This window comes from Podarcis gaigeae, assembly GCF_964106915.1.
Source record: "Podarcis gaigeae genome assembly, chromosome: 3".
NCBI lineage: Eukaryota > Metazoa > Chordata > Lepidosauria > Squamata > Lacertidae > Podarcis > Podarcis gaigeae.
This window is the reverse complement of record NC_139680.1, coordinates 2,030,851-2,052,814: the sequence shown is the minus strand read 5'-3', so window position 1 is coordinate 2,052,814 and position 21,964 is coordinate 2,030,851. Positions and strand designations below refer to the sequence as shown.

Here is a 21,964-nt window from a genome sequence, read left to right as displayed (position 1 = left end):
TTCACTATTCAAAACAGAATGTGTGTAGAGAAAGCAGAAAAAATCTAAAGCACTGAGGTCCATATAAAAAGAAACAGCAGCAAACCTAGGCCAATTGTTACCACACACACACACACACACGGCTGAACTTCTCTTTGTTTATATACAATTTTATTCTAAAGATCCCAATAAAAAGTGGAAAGCCATTTTGTGGGTGTGGGGTGGGGAGCGGGAAATGTTAATGAAATGCAGCCCTTTTTTCAATACAAGCCCCAATTTTGTTTTGTGCTTTAAAAAAAGAAGGCTGAGTCTATACAGGCATGTCTTTAGTTCAGGCCCATTTACACATACTACTAGTGACATTGAGTTTTTAACTGCTTCAAGCCACATTGAATGATGCAAAGGCACTGGAAGTGCAGCGAGGCAGGCAGGCAATAGGGAGATAAGTTTTTTAAATTAGCAAATAAAGTGATGTGATCCTAAATTGTTGTGGTACATGTCTGAAGATCTGGATTCTGTGGTTGGAGTTCATCCTCTGGCTCCTTCCCACTTAGTTGTTGCCCAGCAGGGAGGTTAAAGGCTGAGCAGACCGGAGCCATCTCCTTGGCCCTGCCCATTGGACTCTCCTGTTCATATCACAGAAAGGTGGGGTTTCGCCATGAGGAGGTGGCCCTCGTTCTGCACTGACTCTTTCTTCGATTGTTATATAATACTAGACTGAGACCAAGTTTTCTTCCTGATTCCATATGGTGATCATTTTATGTTGTCACACAGATGGATCCTAGATTCTCCTGTAACTTTTGAAATGTCACATGCTCCTCTTGTTCACATAAATGCTTTCCGTAGAACAATCTGCTGCTGCTTATGATTAAAAACATACCACTTTTTGTTCTGAGTCAAGAGCAGCAGATTAAAAGCCTATAAATGGTAGATGCTGTTCAAATTAATGAGGGTATTGAATACTATAGAGAATGTTGGGAGTTCACAGTTCACTCTGTAGCTAAAGAGGCAGCAGTGGAAATAGTACAATATCTCTTCTAAATAAGTGCAAGTCTGCAGATGATAAGAGGTAGCACTACTTGGCAGAACACAGCAATTTGTACTTAGAAGAACATACATTCCCTGTCAAACATTTGAAATGTGCTTTGCCTTTTTTGATAGTGATTATTTCTGCCATGCTTGAAAGTTTGCATTGAGCTACACAACTGCATATTTCTGATGCTGCAATTTGTGCCCAAACCAAGTGTACTTTTGCCACCTACTATAATCCAAAGACTCTTGTGCTGAAATATCACTTGAAGAGGTATTCAGGAAGAAAGACACACTAGCACAAAGAGGTCTGTAAATCAGAAATCAAGTGCTGCACCAAACATCCAGTACAACTTGCATAAAATAGTATTTAATGCTTTGATTTATAATAAAAATTGTGGGCAGGTTTCATCTAATGAGTCCTGTCAGTGGAAGCCCCTCCACTTTACGGCTGCCATATTTCAAAAAGTATGAACCAGGACACCCTGGAATTTGTTGATCCTGCAGGGAGAGGAGTGAGAAAGGCTTAAGCAGAAGCCCAAATGCACACCGTTTCTGCTAATGGGATTCTTTGAGTGAATCTCGCCCGTTGTGCCCATTGGGAGTGGTGGTGAACATGCAGAGTTTTATAGTAGAAGGTCTTCAGCTATAGAGTTCTACCAGCTCTAATCTTCATAATGTGCAATCAGTCAAGCATTTAGTTTGGCAGTAAAAATACTTTCTTCTGAGTGTCAGAGGTAGCTCTTGCACAGGGAGTAGTAGTAGTACTCCACAATATCATGCCCAGGTAGTATTCTGGCATACCACAAAAAACATGCTGTGCTGAGAAATTACTCCAGAATCAGAATACTGTAATCAGAACTTTGATATTAGTTAGGTTTATTGATTTTGCATTATGTCTTTATTATATAGCACTTCTCGACAGGTTCCTCCTCCTGGGGGCTTCCTTGCTAAAAAAGACACAAGGAAACAACACGAGGGGAGAGAAATTTGATTACTTCAACTGCGGGTACTTTGGCTTAATTACAGTAGGGTATTTGGAATAATTAAGACAAGAAATGCATCAGTTTCTACAAAGCAAACATAAACACAATTGCTTCATTTCTGACTGTTCAGTTAAATTGCTTACTTTATTCCAGGCATGCTCTTCCACAGGTAATGCATGATTTACTATAGCCTTTAGTATCCCTATCAAATTCCTTCTGAATAATGATGAAGTAGATGTTGACCCAAGTATTACATTTCATTTTCTTTCCATGTTCCACACTTTAGTCCCTACTGAATCCTTGTCAGCAGGCATTTGTACTGTATTTAGATGTGTACACACATCTAGTTTATACACATTTAGTTCTCTCTCTCACACACTGTATTTACCGATAATGATTTAAAACCCTCTGTAAAACATGCAGAATCTGGCAATGCAGATATGGATTGGTAGAAGGTCATTTTTATTCAGCAGGGCGTTTTAACTAGTGCACTGCAGAAGCAACACCGAAAGGCCATTAAATACAAACTCTCCAATAAGGTTTGATGTTTCCTGAGGAAGTGCAGACCCAAATGAAAGCCAGTACATTGATCATCAATAAAAAAAAAACACCTTTCAAATCCAAATTTTATGCTGGTATGTTTGCTACTCCACCAGCCCCACCCTCACAAAACATGTCTGCATATATGACACCTCTGTCATATATTTTAGATTCCCCCCCCCCCCTTCTAAAATACAGCTGGCCAGGATTATTCTGTATGAGACAGGAAAAGCCAAAGGCATGGTGGTAAGAATGTGGTCAGTGTGCCTGGTGGAATTTCAGTGGAGGAGTTGTAGTAGGAAGTGTAAGTGGGAGTTAAGTGAGGTTTCATGCTCCATCACCACTATGCCAACATATGATCTATAGGCAATCTGTGACTTCAGTAACCGAAATAACAGCATGCAAAGTTAAGTGGTCTGAACCATGAGAAACAGTTTTTTAAACCTCAGCAGCACACAGTTTTCATTTCTCAGGCCTGGGGAAATACCCTATTAATTCATTATGCTTGAGTTTAAAAGATGTTTGGCTGGCGTATTTAGGACCAGATCTATATTTTGCTCTCTGCAAAGTCTGTTGCTGCGCCATGCTGCTTGATAGTGTGTGCTGTTTAAGTTGTTTTGACAGTGTTATGAGCGAAACCATGAAATCACATAAATTCTGTGACGGCAGCAGGGGAAATTAACAAATGGGAGAAACGTTATTTCCAAAGACTTTGGTGTGTTTAATGCATATATTCTAATTTGCATTAACACACTGAGACTTGAGGGGCTGTTGGTCATGTTGGCTGGAGCTAAAGAGGTTTTTATGAGTTGCTGAGCTTTTCTTGTTGGTATTTAGATTGTTTTGTTTTGAAGATGTTGGTATTTTGTGATGGTTGTTTAATGGGTTTTATTGTACAGTATGTATATTTTATTGTTGTTGTGTGTGGGTTTTTTTTTAAAAAAATATTCAAAATTAAAACAAAACATATTATCCTAAAACATATCATCCTTATTTCCCCCCCCCATTTTTCCTCCCTTCCCCCCTCCCCCACAAAACCCCCCAGCCCCCCAGCTTCCTTCAGTTCCAGTCCTTGGTTTCTCTGATAATGCTGTTCTTCATGTTACAAAGTTGTATAGATCTCCTCAAACTATTTAGCTGATTATTATCAATAAAAAGTTTGTGAATGTTTATTCAAAGTGAGCCAAGGAGTCCAGTTCGCGTTGTTGCATCTTCAAATACTTTGTAAAGGGTTCCCATTCATCTTTAAAGTCACAGTTATATTTGTCCCGCAGCTTATATGTCAGTTTTGCCAGTTCTGCATAGTCCATCAATTTTTCTTGCCATGATTCTTTAGTTGGGGTTTCTTCCGTCTTCCATCCTTGTGCTATTAGGACTCTCGCGGCCGTTGTCGCATACATTAAGATGGTTTTCACCTTTTTTGGCAGATCTTTCCCTACAATCCCTAACAAAAATACTTCAGGTTTTTTAACAAATGTTAAATGGAACATTTTCTTCAATTTGTTGTATATCATTTCCCAAAATTTTTAAATTACATTACAATCCCACCACATATGATAATGCATTAACACACGGAGACTTGAGGGGCTGTTGGTCATGTTGGCTGGAGCTAAAGAGGTTTTTATGAGTCGCTGGGCTTTTCTTGTTGGTATTTAGATTGTTTTGTTTTGAAGATGTTGGTATTTTGTGATGGTTGTTTAATGGGTTTTATTGTACAGTATGTATATTTTATTGTTGTAAGAAGGTTTGAATATACATTCTGAAGAAAACGAGAGAAATACATATTTGTCTATTTATGAGCTTAGGTGTTGCCATCTGTTCATCTATGCAACTGTGAAATTTTATACTGGTGTGCTTGCTATTCCACCATCCCTATGAAACGCCACGGTTTGGAGAATATTAACATACTATATTAATGCTGTCTAGCCAATATTGTGTTTCATGGGAATCTGTAGAGTGTTTTATGGACTCCTGCAGTTGCCTTTTCTCTCTGACCCCGTAACTGACAGGCCTCAGCCACTTCCCTGGGTGTCACGGCACTGGGCTGATTTGTGGTCCCACCACTTTCCCCATGCTCTCCAGAACATTCTTCTTAGATTTTTGTGGGTTTCAACCGTTTGCACAGAGTATTGCAGTCAGTATCTGTGTTGCAGTGTTATACAGAGCAGTTGCTTATAGATGTTTGGATCTATAAGCAGACTGTCTGGAGGAGAGGAATAAAGTACATTCTCAAGACTGTCGTCTCTCTGGAGTAGAGAAACAAAGGGAGCTTCAAAGTGCTCTTTTTAAATGCAAATACATGACAGTCTTGGGTTGTTGGCAACTGTCCGTTGTGACCCTTCAGGAACAAGGGTTCTGGTGGCTTGTCACTAAAAATGTTCCCATTGTTTGTTTTGTTCTTAGGGCTAGCAGTCAATTATTTCTTTTCACAAGCTTGGAAAATATTGATTCTATAGTTTTCATTATGCATGAGAGCAGTCCATATGGAGGATCAGTAAGGACCCTTGCTTTTAGCCCTGGGGCAACTAACCTGTTGCTCTGCAGATGTTGTTGGGCTTCAATGCCCGTCATTGCTGCTGTTGGCCAAACTGGCTTTGGCTGAGAGGAAGTTCAGCAGCATCTGGAGGGCCACAAATTAGCCACCCCTGTCTTGGCCTGTCAACCTGGCTTTGCATACTGCTATATCCACTTGTTAGATTTTCAAATGCTTCCTGTTCACATGCTCATGGTTTTGCCGGTGAGCTTCAGGGAGAGAAAAGGTACACGGGAGAAAGCAAAGGGAGGCAGCAAGGGTTGGGGTGAGCTTGCACTCTGCTTGTCAACCGGATGAGCCAACTTGCTTTGTGTCACAGGCCTCTGCTGGTCTTTGTGGGAGAAAGCAAGTGGGTTGTAAAGAGCAACACAACCGTAACCATGCCCCAAGTATGGTTAACTCCCCATGGAGACTTGACTGGCACCTACCCTGATTTTGCTTCAATGTCAGGCAAACACTCTTAATCTATTATTTGAAGATGCACCTGTTTACACAGGCATTCCCTTGACCTCTTGACTCTAATTACTGCTTTAATTGCTGTGCTTATCTAATGGAATTTTATCACCTATTTTAATAATGGATGTTTACTTTTTAATATTTTAATGGGGTTCTTTTGTTGTATATACAGTGGTACCTCCGTTTAAGAACATCCCTATTTACAAACTATTCAGTACAATAACTCTGCAAAACTGGAAGTAGTGTCCTGGTTTGCGAACTTTACCTCGGTCTACGAACGGAAGCCGGATGGTGGAAGGGCACCAGTGGCAGGAGGCCTCATTGGGAAAGCGTGCCTCGGTTTAAGAATGGTTTCGGTTTCTTTTTTATTTTTTTAATAATCTTTATTAATTTAAATTACACATTTATACAAAGAATTTACAATCTCATACTACAAAAAGAAAATTAAAGAAAAAAATTAAGAAAAAAGAAAAGAAAATACAGAAAAAAGAAAGAAGAAAAAGCAAATTTACGTACATAAAAAATTAATCTTCCTAATTAATACTTAATTAAACACTTAAATAAAAAAGACTTCTAACAAAACGAGTCTTCCAATCATTCGATTTCGCTTTAAGAACAGACCTCCGGAATGGATTAAGTTCGTAAACCGAGGTACCACTGTATATATATATTTATGTACTTTAATTATAGTGTATTTTGTATTGATCTTGGTGTTTTAGTATGTGCATGTTTATTCCTCTACATGGTCTCCCTTGGGAGGCTTTCTCCTTCCTTGGAGGCTTCTAAGCAGAGCCTGGATGGCCATCTGTCAGGGATGCTTGAGCTGAGATTCCTGCATTGCAGGGGGTGGGACTAGATTGGGGCCCCTTCCAACTCTATGATTCTATATATAATCATTCTTCCAGTTGCTGGTTCAAAGTACACAGCATACTCTGTCCTCCTTCTTTCATCCACTCTGCACAGATTCCCCTGGGACATCTCGTCTTTCTTACCTGCTCACCTGTCTCCTTTCTGCCTTTGTATGGACCTGTGTGACTGAGTGGTCAGGTGTCTGTTTTTACTTTACAGAGGACTGTCCTCTGTTTTAAAGGGCTCTCAGAGGTGTGCTCTGCTTGAGGACTGTCTGGTCCAAGTCTGGTTTAAAGATAAACAACTATAAAAAGGGAGATCAGGAGCCCTCAAGTTGCCCATCAACAGTTAGCAGTCCTTGGTTAGCAGATTGAACAGATTGACCAGTCAGCTGGTGCTTTCCCAGCTATGATGAGATGCATTGCATTTCTATTTAAATTATCTAGAAAATATTTCTAAATTTGCACTCACACTTTCCCTCATGGAAACTGCTGTATTGAAATATTCCGCATTGTGTCACCTCTCAGAAGTTGGTATGTTGGTGGCCATTTCATGACATCTCAGCAGCTTGACCACACCTGTGAAAGTGCTGCAGGTAGGCAGAGAGGCAATAAGCGGTTTAAAAATTAGTTGAAGGGACACTAGAAAGACTATTATGAGTGCAACTTGAATTTGTGTTTGCTTATGTGAAACACTATAGAGAGTGTGACTTTTGTGCAACAGCCGTCACTCCCACCCTGCCTGCATGTTGATTGAGCCTCTTTGAATAAAACAGTGAAGGCAAGGGTTGCCTAACTTGCAAGCCTGTAATAACAGTAAACTCATGGAAGAAATGAATAAGCAATCTTTGACATTTCCTGTTCTAATAGAACCTACATGGTAGGGAATTTGCAGTTTGCATATTATTTAAGGCTTCACCCCTTTAGCTACTTGTTGTAGCCAAGCTATGCATGAAGCTAAGCAATGAAGTGAGCAACATGCCTCCCTATGCTATGAAGGCAGCAGTTTTTGTCTGTCTCATGCAGGGGGAGCAGAAATGTTTACAGAAGGAGGGCTGCTGTTAGTAATCACCCCCAAATATTTTTAATGGCCCTGTTTTGCTGTTCAGAAACTAATAGTTTTCTCCACTGGTTAGTCTGCTTTTGACTATCTGCTTTTGACAGAGGAAGGCTGGGTGAGTCGCAGGCTGTTTTCTTACTCCTCTAGCATCTGTAGGTGCTTTGCCCTCCTCCCATGTCGGCACTGAGCATTCCTCTGGGCAAAGCCAGTCTCCTTCCGATTAAACAGCTCTGGGGGTTATTGCGTTTTCTTTGCCTCTAACAAGTGGGGAAGCATGCTGTGCTTGTCAGAACTCATGATGATTTGTGAGTGAGCTTGGAGCTTCTGGCCCACAGAGACCCACACGCGACTGGGTCTCACAGACACACCACTTGAAATAGCAAGAGAATAAGGACAGGGGAAAGCCACCGGAACAATTCCCCAGTGGCCATTACTCTGTTTATATTACACAGCTAAATAAATGCATGTCTTTGGCAAAGTAGACACCCAAGCGAAGTAGACATGCATGCAAAATGCAATGCCTGAAAAACTTGCTGTACAATGCTATTCTTTTAGAACCACTTCACACAGTACATTTATATCAGTTAATTGACAGATATCTAGAGACGTAAGTTACCGTACATGGATCTCTCAGTCAATCTATAAACCTTGAGTGGTTCTGTTTGGTTCGATTCTAAACAGCTAACATCTATACATCATCAGGGGCCTGGCCACACAGTCACAAACAGGTGTGTCCCATCTTCAGTGTTGCCATATGGCAACACTTCCATTCTTCAGTACCATATTCATGCCCTAGAATTAATCTGTAGGGAACACACGGCTCCCAGATCATTTAGAGGGCCACAAGTCCCCATGACCCGCAACAAAGGTTTGAGGGATAGGGGAAAGAGTATTGTTTCCTATTCACACACATATTTAAAATTTTTAAATAAATGTGTGCTCCAGATGGGAGAGAGCACAGATTCTAATGAATACAAAGCAATTAAAAATGAAGATTTAACAAAATAGCTGAATAGGGTGGTGCTGACTTTTCTTTATGACTTTAAAAAATAGGGTGGGGATCAGCACTCCACTGCAGGAGGTCAGAAGTGGTCAGGGTTAGGAATTTTTGTGCTAATAAAGAGACCATGCTATAAATCAAGACGTCCACAGTTCACATTTTGGATCTGCCATGATTTCATTCAGAGGCCTTGGGCAAGATGCTCTCTGTCAGCTTCAGCCCCCAGCACAAGCACCAACCTGCACTACGTGTGTGTGTGTGTGTGTGTGTGTGTGTGTGTGTGTGTGTAATAAGACTGACTTGCCTTCCAGCAGGGCTGGGCGACCCGTGAGTCCTGCACTCCCCTCCCAGCCAGTAGTCAGGGGTCTGGAGCTGGTGGCTCAGAGGTTCCTCATTCCGGCCTAGCAGGGTTGTTGTAAGGGCTGCAGCTAGATATGGCATGTGAAGCACTTTGTATGTTTGAAAATCTGAAATAAATAATAAGTATGGAAGCTGGAAAAACAGGTGTATACTAACAGTAGTGTAGTAGGAATAAATGTAATAATGAACAATAACAAATCAAAGCAGAATCACCACAAAGTCTAAGCCCGTTTAGTTCCACCTCCACCTCCCTTTGGCATGTTTGCCCTGCTCAGCCCTGCCACTCCTCTATCCCAGTTGCTGAGCAACAACCACCATTGACCTCCCTCTGGTGCAGGTTGGGAGGATGAGGAGAAGCAGCTTCCTGCCCTTGGAATGAGGAAAGCTTCTTACTGCTTTCCAGCTAGTTGGAAATTTTACTGTGTCCCCCCCCCCCCCGGCAGCAACCTGTCATATGGAGCACATGCCCCATTTTGCTGCCCCCCCATCCATTCCTGGTGTACAGATGACACATATCATACTGAAAACAGATTTGACCCAGAATTTATGCTGGATGTCCCAATGAAGAATGAATGAAGAAGTAGTCCACTATCTGAAGCCTTACACTGGAAATCATCAGATATTTCCCTTGTCTGTGAATAATCAAATGTGCAGCAAGGTACCAGTCAGGAGACGGTAGCATCCATCTGTTGACAGAAGGGCTATGATGGCTGTCTGTTAACTCTGCCATGACTGCAGCTGCCAGGGGACAGGTTATTGCACAGAAGCTAGGTCTCTGTTGCTGAGGGTTGTTCCTGGACACATTGCAAGGCTGATGCACACACTGGCACTGGGCTGACATGCTGCTTGAGGTGAGGTCGGCTCCACTTTGTCATTCTCTCATTCACACTCATTCTCCATGAATAAACATGTGCCTGCTCCCAGGGCACATGCCCCAGCCTTCGGAGAGCAAAAGGTTCCCCCCCCCTAGAAAAATAGGTGTCCGTACTCACCATGAAGTGGTTGCAGTGTGTGCCACACTTTTTAACAACAACAAAAAGAGGGGCCAGTACTGCGTACACTTGAGCACCCCGGAGGGGGGCTTCTCCTTCCTGGTTCTTTGGGAGAACATCAACTTCTGTACCTCTTTCTGCCACATGCATTCACACAGAAACATCAGCACTCCTCTGTGGCATTGAGAGAGAGAGTTATCTAACACGGTCTCTTCTTTAGTGTTCATGGAAATGCAGCCAATACAGTCCAGTCACTCACACAGAAAACAAAGTGGAAAATGTAGTAAGATCCCTCCCTAGTGACCAGAGTTAACCAATCCCACGAGAGTTACTGGGGAACATTCCAGAATTAAATGCACAGCAATGCATTTAAGCATTCCCAATTTAAGTAAAATAAATCACTATACTTAACATCCTGCGGTGCAATTTAGATTCCTATATGGTCTTTATTTGGCTTGAAGTCATAATTAGTATACACAGTTTGGACCTCAGTGTCTTGTGGGTCCCTAAAATCCCTTTAAATGCTTGTTGCGGCCCATTGCTAATTTGTCAGCTTGCTTTCGTTGCCCAGAATAATTCTCTGCCAAATCAGAGGAACATCTGTTAAAAAAATAATGTAAAATTATTTACATTTCTCTAGATAGTTTGTTGTGTTATTGTTGTGCTGTAAAATAACATGCAGTTTAGAGTAAATATAATGCCAGTCCCTATGCGCTTGAAGAAGTTCACTGCATTTAGAAAGCACCCGTTTGACTTTGGAGTGGTGTTTTTTCTTGGTCAAGCATTTATATGAGATAGCCCTACTGTAAATTAAATCCTAACAAAGTTAAAATGAAAGGCTTCCCTGCCTCCTTCATATATCTGATATACAGTTATTTTTTGCTTTGGGAAGTATCAGAGTTCCAGGCATCTCTTCAAACAAATCATGTCTTAACAGGGGGAGGGGGGGAATGGCAGAAACATCAAGGTTTTTCTATACAGAAGGGGAGAAAGAGGATTTTGTTATAATTAGATGAATTTCCTGACAAGGGTTTGTTTCTTCTGCCATCTAGTTATCATATTACTATTTTACAAAACAGAGGCTGGAAACCTCTGTTCAAAGATACAGTTAAGCCAGAATTGGTTTGCTGCTTTACAAAGAGTAGAAAGTACGAGTATCTAGACTGATACGTGTTTACTATGCCCATAAGACTCAGAGGCACAGATGTCAGAAAGCAATTTCTCTTAAAGTAGGATATATTTTTGATTTGTAAGCAATATAAAGTAAACAACATAAATGTTGAAGAGGAAATCCTGTTTTCATCAGTAAATCACTAGATAACATTGCAAAAGAACCTGTTTGCCAACTTCATTGTATTCTTCCTTCTCTTACCCACTGCAACCCAGATAAATATATATCTATGTAGAAAATACATATTAAGAATCATTCAGTTCAAAGCAGGGCATTTAATGGGTGGTGCTGTGGTCTAAACCACTGAGCCTCTTGGGCTTGCCAATCAGAAGGTTGGTGGTTTGAATCTGCATGACGGGTGAGCTCTTGCGGCTCTGTCCCAGCTCCTGCCAACCTAGCAGTTTGAAAGTGTTCCAGTGCAAGTAGATAAATAGGTACCACTCCAGCGGGAAGGTAAATGGCGTTTCCGTGTGCTCTGGTTTTCGTCATGGTGTCCCGTTGTGCCAGAAGCAGTTTAGTCATGATGGCCACATGACCTGTGAGATGAGCACCACAACCCCAGTCACTTTTGACTGGACTTAACCGTCCGGGGGTCCTTTACCTTTACCTTTATTTAGTGGGTATTGCCAGGGGGAATCCCCTTTGGAGTTCTTAGTGGAAACCAGAGTGGTGTATATCAGCCTTATGCTGAGTTATAGGTAATGGAGCGTACATCCAGAAATGACTTTCCCCCCAGTCAAATAACTAGAGGAATTAATGGCACATTCTTATCTGAATGACTTTTGTGGCAGATCACCTTCTTTGCTTGCACGAGGTCCCAGACTCAGTTCCCAGTATCTCCGGGGGGGGGGGGGCTGCACAGACCCTTGTCTGAATCCCTGGAGAAGTCCCACCAGGCAGCCTTTATAGGCACAACTGAGTGAGAGGACTCTGTGGAAACACTTCCGGCCGCGCGGGAAGGCCTTTCGTATTATGTTGATAACTTCCCCACCATCTTCCACCCTCAAAGGAGATAACTCAAGATAATATTGATACCAACAGAGCTTTCAGCTAGCAGCAGAAGAGCAAAATAAAATGTGGCTGGTTAAATTGTAATAGTGCCCGCAGTCTGGGTATATATGTGCATGATGGAGAACTTGCTTAGCCTTGTGTTTTACTTAATTTTTCACAGTTCCTTAAACTGCTTGAAGAGGCAAGCCACATTTTTGGTGGAAAGACAATTTGCTGTGGTAGAAACTTCAAATCTGTTTATGTTTGGGCACTCTCATTATATGATTTTTTAAAGAAAACATTTTATTAATAACAATACGTAGCAAAAACCATTGTACATCAAACATCCTTGCTTCTCATACAAAATTTGAATTAGCAGCAATATAAGTTAAAGTATGCTTTTGCATTATCTAGAATGTTTTTTGCTTTTATCTTATTTTGTCACATGACCCAGCTTTTGGATGGAGCATTCATTTCCAAAACATTGCTACTAGTTTGATTTTGCATTGTAGCTTTCCCCAGGAATCCTGGCTGAAGATAGGTTTCCAAGAAGTTAGATATTTTCCCCAGAGGGTTGTCTTAAGTGAGAGCGGGAAGCCTAGACTTTTGCCTCTCTTATCTCCACACCTGTAGTTCTTCTAATATAAATTATTCTGCTGAGATACGAGTTAGTTCTTTTGGATAAAAGTGTTCTTCCATTTAGAGATCTACAGTATCCGTGTTGCGAGTAAACTCTGTCAGAAGATTCAAGATATCAAACACTTCTGGAACAGTGACTGAACCTAACTCTGAAATCTCTTCTCTCAACTTCTCTGTGGTCCTGAAGATGTTCACATCAGTTTTCCCAGTAATCAGCAATTTTCTCCACAATTACTTGCACTTTCCATCATCTCCTTGCACATCCTTTCTCAATGAATATTTAATGGAAATCTTGGCTAAATGAACACCCCTATGGAACATCCTTATTCTCTCACCCAGATCTGATCTAGGAGAGGTTAGCACTCCTGCTGGAGCCATTGCTTTGACAATCCAATTCCAATGTCTTCAGTCGCAATTGTATACATACTCACCTGGGAGTACGTTTAATTGAACTCAGGGGGACGTACTCAGGGTAGGCATGTATAGGACCCCTCTGTTGCTTTCATTCCTTGGAAGACTCACTAATTCTGCCACTTCCAAACAGCATTAGATAGGCCATGGAGACATTAAGAAAACACAACCCAAATGTTTGGAGTTTTTACTTGCTCATTCTCATTCTTTGTGAGAAAACGGTGCTTAGGCTTTCTAATTTCACCAGCTGCTCCTCTTGACAATTCTTTCATTTTAAATTATTTTCTCTTTTGTTTTGTTTTTAGACCCCAGACAAGCACAGTCATCCCCTCCATGGTCCTATGACCAGTCTTACCCTTCCTACTTGAGCCAGATGACTTCACCCTCCATTCATTCCACAACCCCCCTGTCCTCCTCAAGAGGCACGGGGCTTCCAGCCATCACCGATGTGCCCAGGCGGCTCTCAGGTAAAGACCATGTTTGAACTCCACTAGTTATCTCAGGTAGAGATTGCAGTGTTTTTGCTCTCATTTGTAGGTTAGCAAAAACTGTTGGGGTTGCTGTATGAGCTCCCCCCATTAAAAACAACAACCTGTCTTCCTTTGGCCTTGTGGTTTCAATGTCTGATGATCCCTTGAAGGCGCAATATCTCATGGCTCTGCTTCACGCTGTATTCAGCTGGGGTTTCTTTGTCCTGTGTGGGTTACGTAAACAGCTTTACGTTTTCTTTCTTTTTGATGAAAGCCTAGCTTCACTCCCATAAATTAGTTCGTTCATTACAGCCAAAAGTCTCCATAACTGGAATAGCTTGGTACAACGCTCACATTCATTCCTCTAAAGGCAATAGTTTGAGAAAGCTGCTTAGCTTAGTCATTGTGTCCTTCAGATCCATATCAGCACCTGCATTATTTAGGGGTAGAATGCAGTTATAGAATGGATTAGACAAATTGTCTCATGAAAAAGGAAGCAGACTATTTGTGGAAATACACAACACAGTCCTGTACATGCTTCCTGAGAAGTAAATTACATTGAGTTCAGCGGGGTTATTACTCCCAGGTAAGTCAGTATCGAATTGCAATGTAAATACAATTGACCTGCGAGGAGTGAATTTACAGGGAACGAGGCAGAGGGCCTTCTCGGTGGTGGTGTCCACCCTGTGGAAGGCCCTCCCATCAGATGTCAAGGAGATATACAACTATACAACTTTACAAAGACATCTGAAGGCAGCCCTGTATCAGGAAGCTTTTAGTGCTGAGTGTTTTGCTGTGCATTTATTATGTTGGAAGCCGCCCAGAGTGACTGGGGTGGAGTGGTATTATTGTTATGAGTAGTAGTGGTAGTAGTAGTAGTAGTTTATGCACTCTGTGATCCATCTCTAGGTAAAACAGTCTTCATGCTGTATTGTAATGCAACATACCATGGCATATCGTCATCTACTGTATTTTATCATATGTGGTGAACCTAAACAAAGGGTGGCGATCCTGCTACCTGCTACCCTGAAGCTCTAAAGAGACAGTTGTGGAAACAGAGTTGTAGCCCATCTGCCTGAACTATGTGTAACATAAGGGGAACACTATGATTCATTATTAAGGTGTGCAGAATGTAGACTGTCCTCATCCCTACATCAAGTTTGCAAGGCTCAGTGACTGTCTCCCACACTCTCGTCTCATACACCTGTTTGACTCCCAGCCAGCTAAGTGAACACCTAGCTTGTTTTTCCCTTCTCTAAAAAGCTCAATGCTATAAAAAAATGTTAACTTCACTTCACTGAATCTCTGACAGGCTGAACGCCAGCCAAGATACCTATACAATTTGATTAGCTTGATTTCTTTCATTTCTTTTATCTTAGGGGTGGGTAATCCCCCCACGCAAAAAACAGCCCATCCTTTTCATCTTAGCTATTTAGTGTTCCATCAAACATTAGGATACATGTCCAAATTAGACAGATTTGAATTCATGACTTCTGGAAACACCAGCCAGCCATTTCTGTCTTCTAATTGTGAAACCTGTTTTTGTTTGAACTGAGCCCCAAATGCTTGGTTTTAGCTTTCGACCGTATTCATTTAGTTCATGTCTCCTGGTAGCCTGTATCGGGTTGGGCTGTCAAGTCAGTTATTTTTGCAGCGTTGCCACTGGCAATACCTGGGGGGTACGGCTTGGCTGGGGCCGCAGCAGCTGGGGGAGCTTCTTGCCCTGCAGCCCTGGCTTGTCAGGATGCATTCAGACCGGAGTGCCTAACATGCGGAAGAGCCAGAGTGCTTAGAAGTCCTCCCATCAAAGCAGAGCAAGCCAGCTCTCTCCCTTGTCTGACCCATACCTTTCGGGGGGAACGTTGATTCTCCCGTGTGGGTCTCTTCACCATATATTTTCCCCCTTTCCAAAGGAGGGGGGGGGATGAATGCGGAGCTCACGAAGCAGGGCTGTGAGTTTCATGGAGCAGGGAGCATCACAGAACTACACCAAAAGCAAGTCAGGGTTGACTTTTTAAAAATAAAGAACAGGTATTTGTAAAATCTGAAATGATACAAATTCCAGAGTAGATAAACAGAGCTCACAAAGGGGGTGGGGGTGGCGGACGGGTGAGGAAAGCATAGTATTTGACCCCACTTCCATCTTTTTTTACTGCCAGCATTTATTATTTAAAAGTGCCTAATATGCAAGAGGAGATGCAAAATCAGGAGACAAAATGAGAGAGAAGCTGGAGGAAAAGAGGGAACTATAAGTGAAGTGCAAGAAGAAAGATGGCATTCTGGTAATTTCTTAAAGTGGAACAAATACGAGGCCAGCTTAATATTTTAAAAATAGGAATTTCCACATATAAGAAGTCATAAGAAAGAAAGCATAGAGATGAGAAAACCCCCCACAAAGTTTAATAAGAATATTAATGGTTGTTGGACACTGGGGATTAAAAGGAGAACAGAGAGAAAGCAACCAATATAAATAAGGAACAAGGCCAGGAAGAAGCAGCCATTTAGATGTTGTACCGGTAGGTTTTCACATTTATTAACTTACTATGGAAACACTTGTGTCATTTGTGGTTTGTACTGCTAGCATTGGCGCCATCTCTGGGGGCTCCAGGGTGCCAAGGCACCACTAAACGTACACTGTTGGTGCCCGGCCGGGCGACTCAACACATCACATGTATGACACATCACATGCTGCGCCCCCAGGTGATGTCACATGTGCAATGGGCATGACGTCCCACTGGGCAGCCCCAATGTGGGATGGAACCCATCGCGCCTGCCTGCTAATGTCAACTTCTGACATTAACACTGTGGTGAGGGGACAGCACCAGGACTAGTAAATCCTGTTCCACTATGGCAGTGTTAGAAGAGGCTCTAAGACTTGTTCAGATTTACTCCTATTCCTGATAGTGATTACAATATTTATTGGGAAACTTAGGTATATTTATTTTGGGTTGTTGTTTTTAAATTCGTTTCAAATAAAACAAGAGCTTGGGCTATTCTCCCTATTAAATATCATGATACCTTCCCACCACGGCTCCCATGCATCCTCTTTCACTTCAGATGCCTGGGGACATGCCAAGAAGCTTCCAATGTGTGAAGCAGCTCTTCTTGGGGTCTCATTCTGCCACTGTGTTGGCCACCTGCCTTGGTGCTCAGCAACTTCATATTCAGTCCCAATTGTTGAACTAACCTGCTCTACCTACTCATCCAGTAGCTTGTGTTATTTGCTTGATCCCTGTCCTTCATTCTCTGTCATTTTCCATCAGTAGAAGCACTTCAGAGCTATACTGGGAAGGGAAAAGAAACTCTCTTATATGCAGACTCTTGCACAATCCTGGCCTACATTGCTTCTGTTAGCATGGTCCCTCTCAGGTGGGTGCCATTGCCATTCTAAGGGAACCAGAGGGGTGCTCATGGTGAAAAATAGAAAAAATAGCACTGTGTATGCATAACAGAAAACAATGTGCTGCTGGTTTAGTAAAAACTAAAAGGTTCATTCGGAGCTGTAGTAACCTGGATAGCCATAGTGTTGCAACATAAGATAGATCAATTTTATTTTGTTGAACTGTGAAGCTCCAGAATAAAGCAAGAATCTTTAAAATGATACATCTGGCAACCACAGTGTGTGTATATATCGTTTGGAAAAATGTTATGGTGTTTGTGTGCTCGTATGTGAACAAACTATGAACTTACAGATGCATGTGAACAATTAGAGTCCTTGTACATTTGTCAGGGAGGAAGTATAGGAAAGCTAATGGAATCCACTCCAGTAAAAACTAAAGGAAAGGGGAGAATTTTGGCCCCAGTGAAATAAACAAAAGTTCTGGAGTTGATTTCAGTGGAGCCAGAATGTCACCCAAAGTTTGCCCTTAGTAGTCAGTAATGCACAAGTTGGTCACAGCTTGGCTGTTAAATGTGACTGAATTTTAATTGTTGTTTAATCCTTCCTATTTTGGACCAATAAAAACCAGTGTTAAACTGTACATGTCTGAAGAGATTTTTTTTAATAAAAAAGATAGGTGATGAGAATACACCTGAGCTTGTCACGTTTTAACATTAACTTACCAAACTTCAAGGATTTTTGTTAATATTTCAATTGACCTTTTATCTGGGGATTTTCAACCATATTTATGTTATGATTACACAATACACTTTTCCAAAAAAAAGAGGCTCCTGTAGTTTTTTTTACCTCTCATGACATCACTTGTGCATTGTAATTGAGTGGACGGGCAAATCAATACGGGATGGCTGTGAAAGGAAATGCAATGAAGACTATAAAGCACTTTGGAAAGTAAAAATAGTGTTAATATGATAGGAAGGAACTTGCTGAAAACCAACGGGACTAGTCAGCAGGATTTTATCAGATTGCTGTTTGAATCATATCATTTGGCAGGTTAGAATGCATATTTAAAATGAGCAGTTTATACATTTCAGAAGTATAAAAAGGGGGCTTATCCACACTTAATTTTTGCTCTGCTCTTTACAGGCACAAATCTGTGTTTAAAAGCTCTGTGTCCAGGATCCACACCCCCCCGGAACACACACCCCCCGCACTCTTTAGTGCTCACATGTCAATTTGGGTTTCCCGCAGATTGATGTTTGCTCCAGTTGAGCTTTAAAGAGCAGGTTTTCATGAGGAAAGCTCCCAAGATAAAAAAGGGCGCTTGAACATGGATTTTTAGATTGTGAACTGTGCCTGGAAGGAGTGGAGGAAAAGAAAGTGTGGCCAAGAATGGCTCTGGACATGTTTCCACTTGCTTTGCATTCGGCTGGCCTTCTGTCCTGGATGCTTGAGTTGAGTTTCCTGCCTTGCAGGGGGTGGGACTAGATGATCACCAGGATTCCTTCCAGTTCTACAATTCTATGATTCTCAGATTGCTCTCTAGCCTCAGGAATTGTGGTCATGGTTTTTGGATAGATTTAGCCTCATTCTAACAACCAGATTCAAGCCCCAAAGTAGACAACGTTGTTGTTGTTGTTGACGATGACTATTTTAATATTATGCTACAATCACTTCCATCTGTAAAAAATACTTTCGACGAAGAGGGGGGAAACCAGAAAAAATCTGTGACAGAAAAAGACAAAAGAACTCATATGCTCTTAGCAGTTTACGTTTAAAAACTATTAGCGGAAGAAAATAAACTGCTGAAACTTTCTTAAATGGAATATATTTGTTGCTAGTACAGGAAATAGCACACTATAATCAATGTGTGAGTGCACAGATATATGTTTTATCTGAGCTTTTTTGGGCAATGTGTTTTATATTTAGGGCACATATCAGGATTTGCATCTGTTTTCAGAACTTGCTGCTAACAGTTAGTAATGATGCCAAAATATACTTGAGTTCCAGCTTGAGACCAAATGATACTGCCTTTTTTGTTATTCCTAATTTAAGGTCTGATATTAATTAGGAACATTTTCCATAAGCACCATATCCCTTTTCTGAAGTGCTCATTAAAATTATATTAACTTAAACTGGAATAATGCCTTGCAGCCTGAACTGCTTTTGTAATGATTTATTTCTAACTGGCCTTTTTGGCTTTTGTGTAAACAATATGCTAATTCTTAATGGGGGACAACAAAAAGTCTTATTCCAGACATCGAAAAGGAACGAATCATACCACCCTAGTTTCAAAAACTAAATTCAACCGGTTGTTCAACATGGGAGGCTACAATGTTGGAGCTCTGAACACGGTAGATATGTTCCATTTTTGTATCTAGGAGGAACAGTAAAGTGGACAGAATATTTGAAAAGCCTTTTTATATACAGTGGTACCTTTGTTCTCAAACGCCTTGGTTCACAAACAACTTGGAACCCAAACACTGCAAACCCAGAACTAAGTGTTCCGGTTTGCGAACTTTTTTTGAAAGTCGAACATGCTCCATTTTGAGTGTTACGCTTCCAATTTGAGTGCCACACTTTCGTTTGGAGTGTTACGCTGAGGTCTGTCTGTTTTTGCTATTTATTTTGCGTTTTTGTGGCTCTCTCTTTTTGGTGTGTGACTGTGTGGAACCCAGTTCAGCTACTGGCTGACTGTGTGACTGCAGTACATTGTTTATTGCTTTCATTTTAAGTATCAATGGTCTCATTAGATAGGAAAATTCATGTTAAATTGCTGTTTTGGGAGTTGTTTTTAAAAGTCTGGAATGGATTAATCCATTTTGTATTACTTGCTATGGGAAAGCGCACCTTGGTTTTGGAACGCTTTGGTTTTGGAACGCTTTGGTTTTGGAACGGACTTCCAGAATGGATTAAGTTTGAGATCCAAGGTACCACTGTATTTAAAAAGTCTGATAAAGTAATGAAATAAAACAGTAATAAAGTAGAACTGAGAAGCTCTCTTTTTCAACTAGAGTTCTTTAGTCAAATAAAACTCAGATTGAGATTAAACCTAACAAAAAGTTAATTGTAATTATTAGGTATTAAAGGGCCATCTCACCTTCAGCAGGCAGACTTAAGACTTGCACCCTTATTCATTTATTTATTACTCCACATTTTAGGCATATGAAATAATTTGTTCATCAATAAACATGAGTCACTTGAAAAATTCTGTACAAAATTTAGATTCTTAAAGTTCACCTCTGAGTTTTGATGGTTTTGATGGCAATTATTCTCAGACTATTCTCTTGAGTGCACAATTATTTGCGGTGAGGTAGTTTGTAGTATGGCATCTCTTGCCTCCCTCCTCCCGCCTCCCCCACTAACACCCCCCCTACAACAGGTCCCAGAGATGGAGAAGAGAGAGAAAAAACAATTATGAGGCATATGAGGTTTATGCAGCAGTAAATAGTTCCTCTTTTTGTGAAGAAGAAGAAGAAGAAGAAGAAGAAGAAGAAGAAGAAGAAGAAGAAGAAGAAGACGCAGCAGCAGCAGCAGAGAGCCAAGCAATGCAAGAGAAATGATTTCTGGGCTTGCAAGAGCGCAACCTCCTCCTGCCTTTCTCTTCATTCTCCATCCCTTTTATCCATCCTCTGGTTGCCTTCCATGTCCCTTGCTCCTTTTCCCCTCCCTCTTCTGCTCTTCTTTCCTCACGCTCTTCCCTAAGCTCATTTCCTTTCTTCCTCTACTTCCTTCTCCTTCCATCCATTTCTGGAATTGTCCCCTTCACTCCAACCTTCCTTTTTATCTTTACACTATTCCTTTTCTGCCTACATCATTTGCCCCTTTCCCCCTTTCTCCTTCATCGTTCACTTTCCCCATCTTACATCCATCTAAGCTTTCCATCCATCCTCCCCTTCTTCTCCTTTGTCTTCACACTTTTCCTCTCCTCCTCCCGCTGGTGATACTGTAATAGTGTTTTTTCTCTCCCCCCCCCCCCATCTAATGACAAACCTAGACAGCATCTTAAAAAGCAGAGACATCACCTTGCCAACAAAGGTCCGTATAGTTAAAGCTATGGTTTTCCCAGTAGTGATGTATGGAACTGAGAGCTGGACCATAAAGAAGGCTGATCACTGAAGGATAGATGTTTTTGAATTCTGGTGCTGGAGGAGACTCTTGAGAGTCCCATGAACTGCAAGAAGACCAAACCTCTCCATTCTGAAGGAAATCAGCCCTGAGTGCTCACTGGAAGGACAGATCCTGAAGCTGAGGCTCCAAGACTTTGGCCACCTCATGAGAAGAGAAGACTCCCTGGAAAAGACCCTGATGTTGGGAAAGAGGAGAAGGGGATGACAGAGGACGAGATGGTGGGACAGTGTTCTCCAAGCTACCAGCATGAGTTTGACCAAACTGCGGGAGGCAGTGGAAGACAGGAGTGCCTGGTGTGCTCTGGTCCAGGGGGTCACAAAGAGGCGGACAGGACTAAACGACTAAACAACAACAACAACCTCGCCCCTATTCAAGTCTATGGAAAGGATTTTAAAGTTCTGTCTCAGAGGGAGGTGCCTACACACATCTGTCTGTCTGTCTGTCTGTGGTGGAATCTACACACATATAAAAAACACTGTGAAAATGCTTTTTAAAAGAAAGCTTTGAAAAATTCATTGAATTTTGCATAGCTCACTGTCGCCGTCTAGTGCCACATTTGTATATTGCACCTTACAACGCATTGAAAGTGTTTTAATTGCAGCTGTATAGCTGAGTCCCCTCCCTCTGTGTGTGTGTGTTTCTGTGTTTCCCTTTGTTTTTGTCTTTCCCTGTCTTTTCCCTCCCTCATACTCAGGAAGACAGCATCAGAAAGATAATCTGTCCACATACACACAACCCTCCCCATAAAACGAAAAGAAAAGGGGCTTGGTTTGGAGGGGATAATTTATCATTTTTCTTCAGCATGCCCAAACTGAAAAGGGGGGAAGTTCACAGGATTCTTTTGGTATGTGAAATGTATTTCCTCTGATGTATATGGAAGAGATGCTTGTTCTCTTTCCTTGTCTGTTTGTCCTTTTTATTCAGATTGTATTTTCTTCAGGCATCGGGTATGTGTTGGGTTTAAACTCCTCCTCTGGCTGTTTTGCAAAGTCCTTGCTTCTGGTTGTCTCAGCAAGCAGCTACCAGGAAAAG

At 41.5% G+C, this 21,964-nt stretch overlaps 1 protein-coding gene across 10 annotated transcripts in view; it reads left to right on the top strand.

The window, feature by feature from the left end:
- RUNX2 (RUNX family transcription factor 2) overlaps nucleotides 1-21,964 on the top strand; it is a gene marked incomplete at its 5' end in the record, with an annotated part of 222,332 nt that overhangs the window by 135,405 nt on the left and 64,963 nt on the right. For 6 of the 10 annotated variants that reach the window (XM_083730374.1, XM_083730372.1, XM_083730370.1 and 3 more), the window contains one exon: nucleotides 13,300-13,461. The exons of the other annotated variants lie outside the window; for them this stretch is intronic. In XM_083730374.1, coding sequence (XP_083586500.1) covers nucleotides 13,300-13,461 — 162 coding nt within the window. The remainder of the gene's footprint in view (nucleotides 1-13,299; nucleotides 13,462-21,964) is intronic. 10 annotated transcript variants of the gene reach the window in all.